This window comes from Periplaneta americana, chromosome 15, assembly GCF_040183065.1.
Source record: "Periplaneta americana isolate PAMFEO1 chromosome 15, P.americana_PAMFEO1_priV1, whole genome shotgun sequence".
Taxonomy (NCBI): Eukaryota; Metazoa; Arthropoda; class Insecta; order Blattodea; family Blattidae; genus Periplaneta; species Periplaneta americana.
Genome location: NC_091131.1, coordinates 117,444,719 through 117,462,063, shown reverse-complemented (window position 1 = coordinate 117,462,063; position 17,345 = coordinate 117,444,719). Strand labels below are relative to the sequence as shown.

Genomic DNA, 17,345 nt, shown 5'->3' with positions numbered 1-17,345 from the left:
CTTCTAACGACGCCACAGATCAACATCATATCCGTATGTTGACGACATTGTGTATTTAGCTCAAGTTGGTCGTAACCGTAACGGCACGGTTCAAAGCTACTGTAGCAAATTCTACAGTTTAGCGTAAGTTTCCTTAACAAAGGTTTCAACGTAAGAAAACTTTTTTGAGGGGGTATGATGAAAAAAACAAAACAAAAGACGAGAACAAAAAGCACTCGTTGCTGTTGCCAACACTAGAACTGAGAAATTGATAGTTGGCCGAACTGTATTCTTATCAGTGAGTACTTATGGTGTACTTTCAAATGAAATAATTGGACATTTTTGGAAATTTAAAGGCATATCACCTACCAAACTTCCGTGTATCACAGTTTGAGAACCCTTGGCCTAAACAGAGTTGACCTATTCTCTGTCCAGCAAAAGAATGAAGTGGCGTAAATCATAGATTTGCTCAAATGGGGGGGGGGGGAGCACTGCCAATTCAGAGATCTCAAGACCACGCGCACGTGTTTACATCACTATTCTTTCATTGGAGAAGCTAATCTGTACTAATGTCGTGAATCTCAAGTCAGATTTCCTTGGACTTCTTTCTATAGAGTTGCCACATCGATCAAAATTAAATGCCAATTTTCGGAAAATTAATCCTCGGATCCGAAGGTTGACTAGAATGTTTTATACAGTTCTGGCACAAGAAATAACTCTGTTCCCTTGTGCGAATTACGGACCAATGAATAATAATTACTGTACTTCCAACTAAACTTGGGAAGCTTTTCAAAATCCGTAGGATATATTTTCTACATTTATATGCTATCTCAAGTAGCGAACAAATTCACACTTGGTACATTTATGTAACGATGTGTGTTCACTGAAAGTAACCGCAGACATTACTCCTGCGGTGACAGTGGTCAGATCTCCCTCCTGTCACGCAGGCGGCCCGGGTTCGAGTCCCGGTCAGGCCTGGGAATTTTTTACTGAAAAATCAATAGTGACACTTGTGGCGGAAAAGGTCGCAGTTGGGGTTTTTCTCGCAGTTTTCCCCATATTAGGCATCTACATCATTGTCTCCATTCCATAGCATTCCCCTATCACCGGCTGGCGACACTGTTGTGGCTCCCCTAGGGACGAGGGAGGGTTGTCTGCTCGAAACCTGGGTACGCAGCGAACCTTCGTGTAATCAGCCGCTGTGGGTTTGGGAATGGGCCTAGCTTGATCGTAACAAGTCGCGGTGCTGGGTCATAGTGCTCCCGCTCCCGTAAATTCCATCCCATTCGCAGACATTTTAAGAATGTTTAGGCCTTTCATTATTGTAACGATACTTCATAAACTATTCAAAATGCAATACTCGAAAGATTGGACAAAGTCTCTAAACACATTTTAACAAGTCATTTCTTATAACCATGTGTACAAGTACACAAAATCGAGATACGAAACAAGGTACTTCAAAATTAGAATATTACGAGAAAAATGACGATCTAAACAAGTGCTCTTGTGAAATAGCAATGGAGAAGTTACTTTCTAGATAATTAAATAACGTATAAAACCAAGATCAGTTCGTTAACAAATATTAAAATGTGAACATCTGAAGAGGAAGAATATTTTACAGAAAGCAAATATACAAAGGACGTTAATAGGGAGTAAGAAAGTTATGTGTGTTCGTGCGATCTGAGCATCGAAGATAGTGATTATGACGTCCATGATTATCTTTCATACATGAATTTATTCACGAAATAATTTACAGCTACTTAAAACAACTATCTTTAAATTTAGAACATTCATTTCACATAGTATGAAATTCTGAAAACACAGCAATTACTGAATTTATTACAACAATCTTACAATTTATCAGCATCCTGAATTATTCATCTTAATTTATCCTTTAATATTTGACTAACATTACAACAATATTTAGGCCTTTATGGTGACCTTATGGTAAATAGTTTCACAACCCATTGTTAGAAATTGATGTATTACAAATTATTTCAACACTAAAAATAATTAAAATTCAATAGAGATAATATTAATTTTATCTTTTGTTTGACTTCTATTGCAAGTACTAATGTTAGAGTATCTTCTTGATTAGAAGAACTAAAAATTTATGTACGTAAAAATTTCAAACTGGTTTAGAACCAAAGCATAAATTATACATTAATAATTATATATTTATACAGTTTAACGGCAATGATATATAAAATAACTTTCATAACAATACAATTTAATAACCTGTAATTTATATACCTTTGAAAATATACAATAAAGTGTATACTACGCATTCCTACAAAATTACCAACGTTTCTCTCATTAATAAACATAAAAATTTAATGCTTCCAAAAGTCTGAGAATTCGTGAACAATATAACATCACAAAGAATTAGAGAATCTGAAATCTTCATTTAACAACTGCATGTCTCATTCGTGTCGTTTGTTAGAGCAGAATGGTCAGAAAGCCTCCGTTTACCAGATTCCTCCTCTACAGATTTTGAAGTGCGGTGTTCACATTTTAACATCTGTAACAAAGATTATACCTGAAGTTTAGCAGCAAACCCAACGTACATAATACAAAACTTTCATCAAATACGCTGTAGCATAGTAGAACATTAATATAAATCTTGTTAGTACATCTAATTATCAAACTTAGTGTCCTTTTTTGTGCCTTCACTGGACCTGCATTCAAATTCCAGATAAAAAGTCAGGAAAGCACATCCTAAAAGAACCTTGAACTGTATAAAATCACAACAGCAACTCGTTGCTGAGAAATAGTGTTTCAAAATGTGTATACATCAATTTGGGACACTAGGTTTCATCATACATCAGTATTGCAATATAAAAGTAACAGAATTGTAAACTTGTCAGTGCAGCCTAGTGTTGTGTTTGGTACGTATTGATGCTTGACAACAGTAACTCATTTATTCCATAGTAAAGAGTATGAATATATAAGCTGGGATAACAAGACAAGATCGAATCATTTGCATGAATTTCCATATTGTTTCTGGAAGGTAGAAAGTGGGAAAAGCTGTTAATGATTCTATGGAATCTTAGAACTGCTACAATCTGCGGCTTAACATTCGAACTAGACGGTTGTTTACTCTCGAAAATTCTACGTCATGCTGTGTATCGATCACTGACAACGTAGTTTCAAGTGTATCGGGGGAAATTCTTTGCTCTTTACCAAATATCATTGAGGTAATTTGCTCGACAAATAAGCTACATTGATGTATACTTTATCAACAGTAAATTCGAGGAATCTTGTATAAGTTTTCTCTAAAGTTTACTAGAAAATAAACTTACCTCCATGATCAAGAAATTGAAAGCCTCCTTTATGTTCAAATCGTATTTAGCAGATGTATAAAACCAAGCAGAAATTTTATGTTGGTCGCAAAATTGTTCTATCTTTCTCTCGTTGCATACTTCAGACGCTCTCATTTCTTCGTCATACTGAAATCACAACAATAAAAATTGATTCTGCGATTAAACACAAATTTTAAATATTTATCTTATAGCAACAACATAGGTAAATAAATTTAGTGTATAATAAGCATTCCGTGTTTAAATACATATCGGGTCGAAGTGATTTTAAAGATTTAGTTTTATGCTACAGTACAAAAGTAACTTTTCATCGGAACTAACGGTCATTCGCTTCTGATTCAGAAAAGTCAGCGATTCAAGGGACAAAACATAATTATATGAATATAATTTACATAGAGTAAATAAGCAACATCTATGCACTTCAGTACATTATTAATGGAATTTATGTATAGTTAATGCACGTAAAGTCACTAGCAAGTTTAAATATCTAATTTTACTTTGTAAAATTCAGGAAATTCTGATTAAAAAGCAAACAAATTAGGATGTTTTGTAAGTTGCCATAATGCATCGCAGACCTTACGACTATCACTGTCTTTGTCCTGAAGAAAAATGAACTACCTATAGAAGATTAACAGTATCACAACGAATAGGAAGTTCTTTAGCCAAATTATAATTGCATAGCCTATATTGGGACTCAAGAATCCTTGATAAAAATAGCCATTAGGAAACAGGATGGTGAAATTTTAAAGCTTCTACTTTTCGACATTTGTAATAGCAGAAATGTCACTCGCACGTGTGGAACAAACAATTCACATAACATTCTCTCTTCAGAAACAATATTGAAAGTAAGATACGTACTCTAAGAAAATCTAAAAGGTACAGTAACTTAAAAAGCAGGTATGGAAGCCGAGACATGTAAACAGTCAGTCTTTCAAACATAATTAAAATTATATTTCGAAGACTTCAAAATCAGCATCAAACCTCAATATTGAATACATTGTACGAAGATGAATCAATTACAAAGGTTAAGTAATCCAGGAGAACTGTCATTATGTGAAAATTACTTTTATTCAGAAAGACTGGTTCAAAATTCAAAATTTCTTAACACTATTTTCTTTGTACCAAACAGAAGTTACATACAAGTCTCAAACGAAAAGTATGTGATTGTAATATTTTTATCGATTGTAAGTACTAGAATAAAATGGAAGTAATAAAATGCATATTAGAATAATATAAATGTAACTGGCAATAAATAAATAAATAAATAAATAAATAAATAAATAAATAAATTAATTAAATAAATAAATAAATAAAGTAATGCCAGAATACTAAAGAAATGTAGATATATTATGTGCAACATGAATTTATTCACGACGCCCATAAGCTTTGTTGTCAAACATTTATTTAAAATATCAAGAAGATTTCTGGATTGTACCAAAATTTATTTAAACATTTAATGTTGAATATATTTTATTTTCAGATCATTGTTCAGCAAGTTAATTATTTTGAACAGTAAAGTACTAGCTATATAATAATAATAATAATAATAATAATAATAATAATAATAATAATAATAATAATAATAATAATAATAATAATAATAATAAAGCAATTTAATACCTTACATATTGAATTACGACAAAACGTAAGATATTCTGAATTTAGCAGTCTACAAATGCAGATGATGAAGAAAGAATGATGCTGAAACTGATCAGGAAGAGGAGAAATAGCTGGGTCACTGGCTTAGAAGAAACTGTCTACTGAAGGATGCACTGAAAGAAATGGTGAACGGAAGAAAAGTTCGTGCCAGAAGAAGATAACATAGACTGTAAGATATATGAATCATATGCGCAGAATAAGAGGAAGGCAGAAAATAGGAAAGATTGGACAATACTGGGTTTCCAGTGAAAGATCTGCCCTTGGGCAGGAAACTGGCTGAATGAAATGAACACGATTATTAATTTCTTAATTTCACCTTGTTTATTAGAAGTACAGTTGGTACTCTTCTGTTGCATGGAAGATGCACTTTAGAATCCAAATCTTTTTTCCATCGTGCGGCAGCCTCAAAAGTACCTGGCCTCTCGACGTCGCATACAATGAAAGCTCCACTTGCATCTCTGTAATATACCGTTGTTGCTATCTCGAAGCGTTCTTCACCTGTAAAAATATTGTAGGTTTACATGAACAATTTTAACTTCAAATATCTATAGGCCTACTACCTTCCAAAATTGTTAAAACTTTCGAAAAACAAACCTTCGTGACACCGGCTTTGATGAATATGACCTATTCAATTCAATTAATTTTGCTGCAATAATTGACAAAACGATATACCTCATAATAAGGCGTGTACAAAAAGTGAGCTAGTTTTAGACTGCTATTGATTATGGCATTGAGGTCTCTGTGGATCCAGCGTAAAGAAATCTACAATAGTAGTTTGTTTCGAAATTGCTACCGTTAATTAAATTTTAAATTCACAAATGTACGAAAGTGTGAAAGAGCTCAGTAGAAGATTTAAACAATGCGTTCTAAAAAGTTCCAATATTTAGAAAGGAGATAGTATGCATAAAAAAAACAAGAAATGAAAGTCCTACAAACATGGGTTCTAAAAATTAATATTTCCTGAGAAATGAGCAAGAAACAAATGAGGAAAAGAATGGAACCGTTCGTCTCTAAATATGGGAACTTGTTGAAATATCAAGAACTTGTGGTTTAAATTTTAACATGTTGTCTTAAGCTATATTGACTAATTCTTAGTCATTATTAGATACCTCATTCGTCATAACACCTTTAAACTAACCCGTAATTCAGTTCTTTCAGTCGTTCATCTCTTCGTTGAAGTAACGACCATTATGAATTCCTCCTCATAGAATCTTAATATTTAGGAAGATGGTTCTACCGTAATATTAAAGTGAGAAATAAGTACGGAGTAGTATCCTACATAGCTAGACAGAATATGTTTACAAAAACATTAGGATATATGCGACTTCTAGATTATTCCACATTAAGAAAATAGCATTGAACATACGGGGGCTGTTCCATAAACTATAAATATTTTTCTTGAGAACTGGGGATTAACTGGTTTCCTTTAATTCATAGAACAATTTCATTGAGAACTAGAGCGATTTCATGTGCAAAAATTTTGTTACACCTCTAAAATTGCCATATAGCCTATTTAATTTACGAATAACGGGATAACAGCTAAATTTGTGGAATAGCCTTCCGCTTTCTTGCAAACATCCCCGCTGATAAATTTAACAAGTAGGGGTGGTACAGTAGAGACCAAGATTTCACACTGTTAAAATACGTACGACATTGTCTGCGCTTATTATACGAGTCTAAAGTACACAAAATTTAACTGTCAGCAAAACAAAGGCATTAGGTATAGAACTTAGGTTCTTGTTTGATTATAGTGTAAAGTTAATAACGGAAAAGTGTGCTGTACATAATTCTAAATTTGCATTATAAGCACTTATTAACATTTAATAACTGAAAACGTGTGCTGCACATCTTAAATCTGTATTAAAAGCACTTAACGCTGTAAAATAACTTCTTGTTTAACACAGTTTTTATTATATATTATATATTATTATTATTATTATTATTATATTATTATTATTATTATTATTATTATTATTATTATTATTAGTAATTGCAGCAACTTTTTAGGTGTCAAACTGTATTTTAATGTCTACTTTCAATCATTACGGAGTCTAGTTGAGGTATCAAAGTTTGTTAATGGTCTAAATGTCCAAAAGTCTAGTTATAATGTAAATAAAATATAATTTATGTTTTTGCAGGCGTCATTATGGCATTAATAGTTTTCTTTTATCATTTGAACGGACTCAACGTACCTATTTTGTGCGATAATCTTGCTAGAACGCTGTAGACTACTGTACGTGTTAGGAAGAGAGCGAGATAATACCACAGTCTAGTAAATACAGTCACGAAGCTCAATACGTATTAAATATGCATCCATAGATAGTTGCTAACCACTAGGATCGCTACTATCGCCTCATTACAGACAATGCGAAATAGTACCTGCACAATCTATTGTTTCTAGCACCCTCAACAACTAAAGCTTCGTGACTGTATATACTAGACTGATTATACTATACCTCACTTTCTTCTAACGGAGGAGTCTTGCGGCAACAATACTAGCCAAGACCCATAAAACCAATGCTTTTTTCTTAAGCTGGAAAACATCTATAGTTAACTTGTTACGTTAGCACCTAAACTTCCTGAAAGTCGTCTTAATTATGTAGTCTCGGAACCATAGAGTTTGATATCTTACCCCTTCTTCACCTGAAGACATACGTGTATGTAACTATCCAAACTTAGAGATTGCAATATTTATCCAGCAATGGAAAGAATCTAACTCAACTTATCTCATATGTATCATTAGTTCCTCCCCGTTTAAATAGCTTTAATATCTTCCAATTAACTTATTCGTATACCGGATGATTCAGTAACAGCGTGTAAAAATTAAAAAACAAATAGACAATGCTTACTTAACCTTCTGAGATAGGAAACTTGGGGTCTGCAAACCCAGATTAAGGCAGTACTCTAACATCGTACTGTACGTACTGCGTTTAACTCTTCGGAAGTTATGAAAGGCTCTGTCCTTGATTCACAGCACGTTTTGTCATGTGATAATATAAATACGAGAGCGAGAGAGAGCTACCTTGTGGACGATAGGCAACAGACAAAATATGATTGTCTAACAGACGAATATTAAATGTAAATACCAATTTTAAATACATGAAAACATTAATTGAAAAAAATAAGTTTAAACGTTAAATATAATTAATAATACCATGGAAAACTGATAGGGATAGCCATGTTTAAGCCCACTTAGCCTTTGACTTCGCAGACCCCAAGTTTATCTCAAAATGTTCAGTAGAACATCGCTAATGTTGTTTAATTTTTGCACGCTTTTACTAAATCACCCGATATATAGCTCACATTTTCGATACAAAATATCAAATGCTATATGGGACTGGACTTATGTACGAAACAAAGTGAAAATTTCACGAAGCTTTATAACTCATTCACTGTTCAAATTTTACTATGTAGGTAGCCTATATTTGCACAATTTAATTTTATTACACAACTGCAACAACCACGATACTGGATGATGAATTTAATTCAATGTAAAATGTTACATTCGAAAGTATCGAAACCGACGAAAAATTTCCTATCCCCCTTTCCTCTAAAAACTTACACACTTCAATTTAAACTTACAGTAATTTTCCAATATTTGTTGCAGTCTTGTGATATTATGCTTCATACGTTACTGATGTCAGTAATATCGACATAGGCCTAAGGGTTATTTAGATTTCAGTGTATCATTCGTAATTAGTAGATATAACAAGAAATCCGGCAAGGTCATCCCACACAAGGCAATTTTCGCTATGAAAATATACTGTACCTGCTATATCCCAGATTTTAAGCTGTGCTGTTGTGTAGTCATCGTACTTCACCGTCTTCATACGAAAGTTGACTCCAATTGTGGCGCGGCATAAGCGAGAGAAGTTGTTGTCTACATGCCTTGTAATTATTGAAGTCTTCCCTGTTCCCGGACTTCCTATGACAAGAACCTTGAATGACCGTTGCTTATGTTGCGTTGGATGAGCCTAGGACAGAAAAAAACATAAGATTTCGTAATTTTTCTTAGTGTTGTAGCAAAACAATTATGTTTATTGTCCAAGGTATTTGGGCAGAAAATAAATCAAGTTCTGCACGATGTCTTTAGCCAAATTTCGCTGCAAACTGATATGAAACTAATATTTCGGTGGGCTCTCACTCATCTATATTTTCAAGTTTTCAATTTATTTTGAGTTAAATTTTTATTATTTTGCAGCTTAAATTTACACAAATTGCACCACTTCATGATTGTATAATATTAATTCCCTCCCCTCCATAGATTGATTCATAGGGCTAACAAATAACAGTACAGTACATACATTGACTAACTTCCGAGTGTATGCTGCGATTATACAAGTCAATTAATGGTTATGTAACCTAGTGTACTTCTGAGGCCATTCAGACAATAAGGTAATAACAAAGGCCAAAGAAGTAAAAGTGCTCTGAATAAGCCTAATCACAACCACTTTGCTTGCCACGAACATCTGTATTTATTACGAATGAAATTCCGGTCTTTCTGACAAAATATAGACGCATGGAAACTCGTATCCTTAAAGTAATAATACGTCTTTAAGAAGAGAAACTAATTATTTTTACTAACACATGAAGATTGAAATCTTTGAATTTGAGGGAGGAGAATTCTCTCGACCACGAGCGTTTGCTCATACGGGGATAAATTCTTTAATTTATATTCTATTTTATTTAAATATTTTACATGTTCATCGTTGTTTTATGTATATAATATTTTAATGTATTTTTGTTTGTACTGCATTTAATATGTATTTTTATGGTTTGCCGGTTGTAATAATTGTAATAAATGTAGATTTAAATTTAAAAAATATATAAAAACAACATTTTAGAGATTCGGATTTTCATTAGACCCGATAGACTACTGTAAATTGAACACTGAAAAGTTTTATAAATTATTTTACACGCAGCATTACTTAATGGCTGACGACAAAGAATCGAAGGATGAACTATAGAATATTTCGATGGTGTTCGGGAGAAGGGACTTAAGTAATTTTTTGTGCAAATTGAGTTTTGTTCCCCATGCGAATAGGATACACAAGTTGAATTTTACAAGTGAGCGTGCAAAAAACAAAAGAATACTAGCATTTGATGCGTTTTATTTGTGTAGAAAATTATTTGCAACAAGGGTCCGAACTTTAATTTTCATTCGTCTGAAAACTAATTTTTATGACTTATCTCCCTTTTTCAAACACCAGCGATTTATAGAGTAATACAAATGTAAAAACCTGGAGCTAACGCATAGCATTGTGAAGGAAGTAGCCATTAGTGCCCTCAAAGGACCGGTTCAGATATTGAGAAACCACTTGTATGGAAGTGATGGAAATTTCAAGTTATCTTAACCGATGGCTATTGATTGGTTTAGGTATCAATGCCAATAAATCCGTATTATCATTTTTCTCGCGATATATGTCATTCATATCATTCTAACATATCTGATGATACTACTATCCCTTTCTTAACTGTAAATGAGCACAAACGCTACTTAGGTGTAAATTATTTTTCTGACATTTTGTATATTCGATTCCCTAACCGTTCCAAATGTAAATCATTTTACCTTTTAGGTATGTTTCCAAATTATATGTAATACGCCTTGTTAAATCTGGCAACCTTTTCATAAGGGAAGCTTATTTTATTTTTATTATTATTATTATTATTATTATTATTATTATTATTATTTACAATTGCGCTACCAGAGGACCTCCCAACAAAGACACTACGGGACAGAGTGGAAGACTGGGATTTTGGGTGAGGAAGTGACATCTCGTGGAGGTGGTTAATGTAGTAAGAAATAGATCACAGATTGCATTACTAGCATATCAAAAGCCTGAACAAACAAAACCTAATCTGTCACCGATCCTCGACCTTACGAAAACTCGCTATCTAACCACCATCAAAATAGATACATGCAAGACATCCAAAAGCCTAAACTAACCAAGCATAACCTGTCCCTGATTCTAGACCTTGCGGAAACTAGCTTTATATATAGCTATCTATCCTTATTCCGGTGGGGAATTGCATCGCCCCTCAATTTATCTTTTGTTTACGATACGTACTATAAACCAAATATGTAGGTAAATAAGTCCTACCTCTCTTTGGTAGAACAATACCGTAATAACTAGATAGAAGAAATGGAAGAGACTTTTGATGGTTGTTAGTTAAATTAGGCGATGCACTATGCAGAAAATGATATAGAAAAAATTGTATGAAACAAAAGAAGTGGGATGACAGTCTTTTCTTCAGAACTTTTGGAGGATTTCAAAAGCTAATCTTAAACTTAATGTAGGTACTAAGAGTACAATAAAAATTAAATTATTAAAGCAAAGATGTGGAAGAATATAAAGTACAATAATAGAGAGTATGGTACAATTAAATTAATGTTTCTTCTAGGCTGACCTCGCCTTAATACTTATTCTTAAGTAGCATAATATCTACAAGTATGTCTGCAAAATCATTCATCACATGTAGCTCTAGACTAGCGAGATTATGGATCGATATGTCACTAATTTTCTCCATCAGAAGTCTCCTCAAACGTAGTGACATTTATTGCTAAGAGTTGAGAACAGAGTAATTTTATCCTGGACACACACAAATCTACCTTACTAAAGGTTATTTATTTATGAAGAAAAGAATCTTGCGTATAGAAAATCTATATCACGGAACCAACGGCTTTCTTCTTGATAAAATTTTACTTGTATTTTTAAAATCATGAATGTATCATATTATATTATACTGTTTTATGAACATTAATACATTATTCTAGAATTTCTTCTTCTGATCAAAAACAAACTACTGTATTTATAATAGTTGTCTCTCTTGTTTTACGAATTCAGAAATTTCTTTAACTACAGGGACATTTTTGTTGATATAATATTAGACCATATTGGAGTCCGCCGTTGGGGCTATCTGGATAGCGTGTGCACTTCCTAATCCAAAGATCTGTGATTCGATTACAGGTGTGGGCAAAGAGGGATGTTGTGACGTCCTTCAGTCCCATATTGCGAAACGCAGTATCAACCTGTCTAGTAAACCTAGGGCAAGTCGTGGTTCGCATGCCTACGGCCTCACCTGGTTGGGTTTTTTCCGAGGTTTCCCCAACCAAAAGGCAAATGCCGGGTAATATTTTGGCGAATCCTCGGACCTCACCTCATCTCACTACATCTCGCCAAAATATTGTAAAAAATTGCACAAAATTTTAAAAATTTTAGAAAATTACTAAATTGTAATACTGTAAAAATTGTAATTGTAATATTGTAAAATTTTGACTTGTTCCACATTTTAAATCTTCATTGCTCATGTAAGATCTATGGAATAAAATAAATGAATGAATGAAATGAAAGGGATAACTGTCTTCAGACAGATCATCCATCATCCATACTTCTAGACGGAAAAAAAAACCTGCGCAGTCACAGTTGATTCCACGAGCAAGTAGGCTACATATTCCAGTAATTTTAATATTAATTTCTTCAATACTTGTATTAAAGTTTCAATTTATTTTACGCTTTAAAATGTATATAGGACTGTCTCCATTCCCTTTCGGTTTAGATTTAAATCCAGCACTCCTGCAAGATAATCACTAACTTCTTAGAACTATTATGATCAATTCTCTTACCTAAAACTATCAGAAGTTAAGCTTATGTTGTGAAAATACGAACTGAGAATATTCCTTAGACAAACACACGCACTAATACCTAGTAAGCCTACAACGTATCGGGTATCAGAAGCGATGTCTTAACTGCTCAGTAACGGATTAATAACTTGATTAAATATATATTTCCATGCAAGTAACATAAGCTAATTTGTTTTTGTACTACATTTCGTATATTGTGAACGTTTTCGCCACATGGCATCTTCAGGCACAATTTTACAATGTCTAAATTAGTACATATATAGAATGTTTGTAAGAATATTTAGCAAATACAAATTAATTGTGAACACTTAAATGAAACAAGAATTTAAAATATAGCCTATTAAGACAATAGTTACGTTTAGTAAGAATGCAAGATTAAATTATTTAAAACCATAAAAACATAGTTATAAGTTAAAATCATTAACACATCTACAATTGTGCAATGTAAACAACTTGTTATACAAAATGACTTGTCTCATCAATACATAGAAGCTTGTTTAATTATGGTGGATAATTGGTATTTATAAATTATGTAAATGGTATTTGTTGCATATGCTAATTCACTATTCAACTACATAATTTGCTTTTAAGTACTCAAGAATGTGGTATATTATAGTACTGTGTATGTTAACTTGTTACTATAGCATTGTGTTGTTACACCTGTTATTTATAATTTTATTATAGAACAGTCATATGTGATATTTGTTGTTCAATCATTTGATCTGAAGACGGAGAAATGCTATTGAAGAGTCGTACATGCCATACTATCGTTTTCAAATTTATATTACGTATAAGTGTAGACAGTATGCATATTGAAGATTTTCTCTGGAATATTTCAAAAGAAAAGGGGCATTATTATTAAATGTAACTTGTCTTAATATGCTCCATTTCAAATTCTAGTTTCATTTAAGTGTTCACAATTCATTTGTATTTGAAAAATATTACAAAAAATCGATAATTTAGATATTGTAAAATTGTGCCTGAAGATGTCATGTGACGAAAACTTTAGAAATATATGAAATTTAATACAAAAATCAATTATTATATATCATATTTGTTTGTAAAACATTAATAAGTCATTTGGACGGAAATACATTTAATTAATTAAGTATAATAGAATTATCGGAAATGCCATTACAATGAATTTTAAAATATTAAAAATGTATTTAATATTAACTTTTCTGGATCTCATTTCCTATCAAAGTGAAAAACTACAAAAGAAGAAATTCCTCAATTTCAGATTTAAAAAGGTTCCTATTAGAGTGAAGTGGAAAATTCTGACACAGTATATATAAAAAACTAGAAATCCCGCGTCTGAAAGTGAAGAGAAAGAACATTACGTTCTTGCAAATGACGGGAAAAAATAATCGTTAGTACTCAAGGTAGAAAATTAAGTTTCCGCGGCTATTGAGTTACTGGAAAAGTATGTTCGCATGTCTGCTGCAATAAGAAGAAAATCTGTAGCATGTCGAGTTGAAACTTGAACTCAATTCAAGAATGAAAATATGAAAACGAAGTTATTTCACCTACAATCATCAAATGTAAATAAAACTATATCACTTTCCTCACGTAATGTCGCACACAATAATAATTTTACTTGTTAACACAAAACTAAAACCCACTGAATGAAAGGCTCGTCAAGTAGAAATTTATAAAACCACACATACAACCACGGTGAGAGACATTGTTCGTTTCTTATAGGAGCAGTCAAAATTAACTGTAGGCCTACTTAAAATACGTAAATGCACCGTGTACTAAGAAAAAACACTTAATATTGAACAGGAAAAGATATGCTAATTGTAAACATCTTACAATATAGCTACAGGTGTACGGACAGACAAATCGCCTAATATGGAAAAGTAACAGTAATAAAATGTCACATTTTGTATTCCTCGTTTTAAAATTTCTCTGCAGATATTACAGCGACTGTCCTATAATTCATTTCTTATTTTGCAATCTACGTTTCCGGAATGGGTGTTCACTAGCGCTTAATTATTTTTCTCGACCATGCATTTTTTATGCATTAGTTTCTGATACTACAAGTAGATCGTTCAGCCCTAGCCTATCATTTATCCCACCGTTTCATCGACATTCTGAACTAGGTTATATTTTTCAGAAGTAATTTTTGGGAGTTTTCTCGTTGAAATATAGGCTATGTTTTATTTTTACAGAATTGTATTTAATTATTCATATTGATTTAATTAATAATATACTAATTATTATTTGCATCATTAGACTACTAGTCTATAGATAACCTGAATTACATAGTATTTTCAACTAACCACCAGAATTTTACTATATGACAAGGATAGCATCTCACCATAAACTGAAAAATCATTCTTAAACGGGTCTAAAATCCACGACTGCCACAACTGGTTTTCAAGCAAAGTTGACGTATAACTTTGTCGGTACGTGCGCCAGGAACAACAAGAATATACACTATTGAAAATAACTATTAAATTACTTTAACTTTTACAAGATTTAAGAAAATTTTACAATGAAAATATTACCTTCAGTGTTTGAACTTCAGTTGCAAGCTCAGCATCTTCCTTTTCTTTTTCACTTGAAGGCGCGGAATCTTGCTTTTCTTTTTCACTTGAAGCGAGATCGTGTTCTTTCTCAATTGAAGAAATTGAATCTTCCTTTACTTTACCACTTGTTGAAGCAACATCTTGTTTTACACTTTCACTAGTAGACGCAGATTCTAGTTTGTCTTCTTCACTTGACGCGGGCCCTTTTCTTTCTTTTCCACTTGAAGACGCGGAATCTTGATTTTCCTTTTTACTTGAAGACGAGTGACCTTGCATTTCTTTTTCGAGTAATGAAACTGAATATTCCTTCAATTTTTCACTTTCAGACAGGGTACCTTCAATTTCCTTTCCAATTTGAGACATGGCAACTTTTTCTTTCTCAATTAAAGCGGTCGAGTATTCCTTTACATTTTTAATTTGAGACGCGAGATCTAGCTTTTCTTTTTCACTTGCAGAAGTGGCAGATTTTTCTTCTTCACTTGAAGACATGGGACCTTCCTTTTCTTTTCCACTTGAAGTAGAATCTTCCTTTACTTCTTCGCTTGTAGACGCAGGATCTTGCTTTTCTTTTTCACTCACAAGTTCAAAGTATTTTTCTTTATCACTAACTTGCATAGAATCATTATTTTCTTCACCTTTTACTTCTGTATCTGCACCGGCTTTTGAAACCTCCAACGGCTGAAAATTATTTTCTTCTGTAGATTTTTCTGCCATCTCAATTTTAATCTTCACTACGATACAATAACTTTTCTTGTATATGAAAATGCGTGCTTATATGTTCCGTCGAATGCAACGTAATGCGTACTGCTTTGATGATGAACGATGAACGAATAGATTCCAGCCTTTCTCACAGGTGGGGAGGCAGGCTTATAATGGGCCAACCAGCAGAGGGAGTGGAGGGAGTAACCCAACATAACTCTTTTACTATAGAAATATTGATAATTATAAAGAACTAAACACAAAACTTTGAGAATGTGTTATTGTATATATAATATTTATATTTATTTCTTTTAAATATTTGAATATTTAACGTAACTGATTAAAACTGTATCACGCGGCGAAAGTAATTGAGTTTTATAGGGGGATAGAGGGAGGGGTAGAGGGAGGAAGCAAGTAACAGAGCTAGCGCGCCCTAACTTCTAGAGTCTCGGTTAGTTGGTATGAACAAATAACAAAAACAAGTAAACAGTTTAAGCTTCCAATACTTGCGTCAATTTTTACGGCGGAAACTTTTTCATTAAGACAGGTTTTAATATATATAAAACAAAATAATTTGTATAACGTCTTGATTTGTTCAGGTTCTCAAAGTGTATTAAGAGCAGTGTTAAGTAAAAATCAGAACATCCGAGACAGTTGGTATGTTTCCAATATTCGTGGTCATCTTTTTGAGTTATCTGATAAGAATGTATTTTAACGTGGATTCTGGGTCACAACAAAATTTCGGCGAATGAGGTACCGGTAGTAGATTTGTTAGCCAAAGATGCTGCTGTTGTTCAAGGGACACATTGTAATATTTTACTTCCCACCTCTGACTTTTTACCCTTAATTATTAAGAAAATTCGGGAGGATTGGCAAGAACTCTGGTCATCTTATATTAAAACTCATCCTAAGTTTTATGGTCAAGTACAAGAAACGTTACAAAGACATTCCTGGTTACAAACATTCAATTTGCAGAGAAAATTAACTTCTACCATCGTTCGCTTACCATTCAGTATTGCCCAGTCTCCATTCTACTTACATAAAATTAGGACAACGCGTTGTGTTCTTATGGTCAGATCGGTACAATTAATCAGATGTTATTTGAATGTGCCCATCATGGTAATACTGTGGTATAACTAGATTTTATCAGGACTTGAAACGGTTAGGATTTCTGTTACCAATTTCTATAGAAACGATTCTAGCTAATCTACACCTCCCGATTATATATGCATTATTTCGACACATCTCTAGATATAAAATGAAAATTTATTACTCCACTCCAGTGCTCTATTAGTCGTCTATCCACACTAGATACATCAATCCGAGAACAGAGGGACGTTAGTAGTTGCGCATTGCATCAAGGACGTCAACATAAATCAACCAACCAACCTAGGTTAGTTGTAGGCCGTACTCAAGGACTGTACAATGACAAAATTCACAAAGAGTTCAGTTGCCTTCCCTGTGTGCATACGTCTATACATTTTTTTTATCTACTGACTAATCACAAATAAGTCA

General features: G+C 33.0%; 1 protein-coding gene across 1 annotated transcript; it reads right to left on the bottom strand.

The window, feature by feature from the left end:
• Positions 1–1,694: 1,694 nt before the first annotated feature.
• Positions 1,695–15,954, bottom strand: LOC138715286 (uncharacterized). Its single transcript, XM_069848043.1, has 5 exons — positions 15,111–15,954; positions 8,728–8,932; positions 5,275–5,456; positions 3,282–3,428; positions 1,695–2,500 (listed from the first exon to the last, which is right to left on the bottom strand). Exons 1-5 carry the CDS (start codon positions 15,843–15,845, stop codon positions 2,387–2,389), a joined length of 1,383 nt encoding a protein of 460 aa, XP_069704144.1. The 5' UTR covers positions 15,846–15,954; the 3' UTR covers positions 1,695–2,386.
• Positions 15,955–17,345: the final 1,391 nt, after the last annotated feature.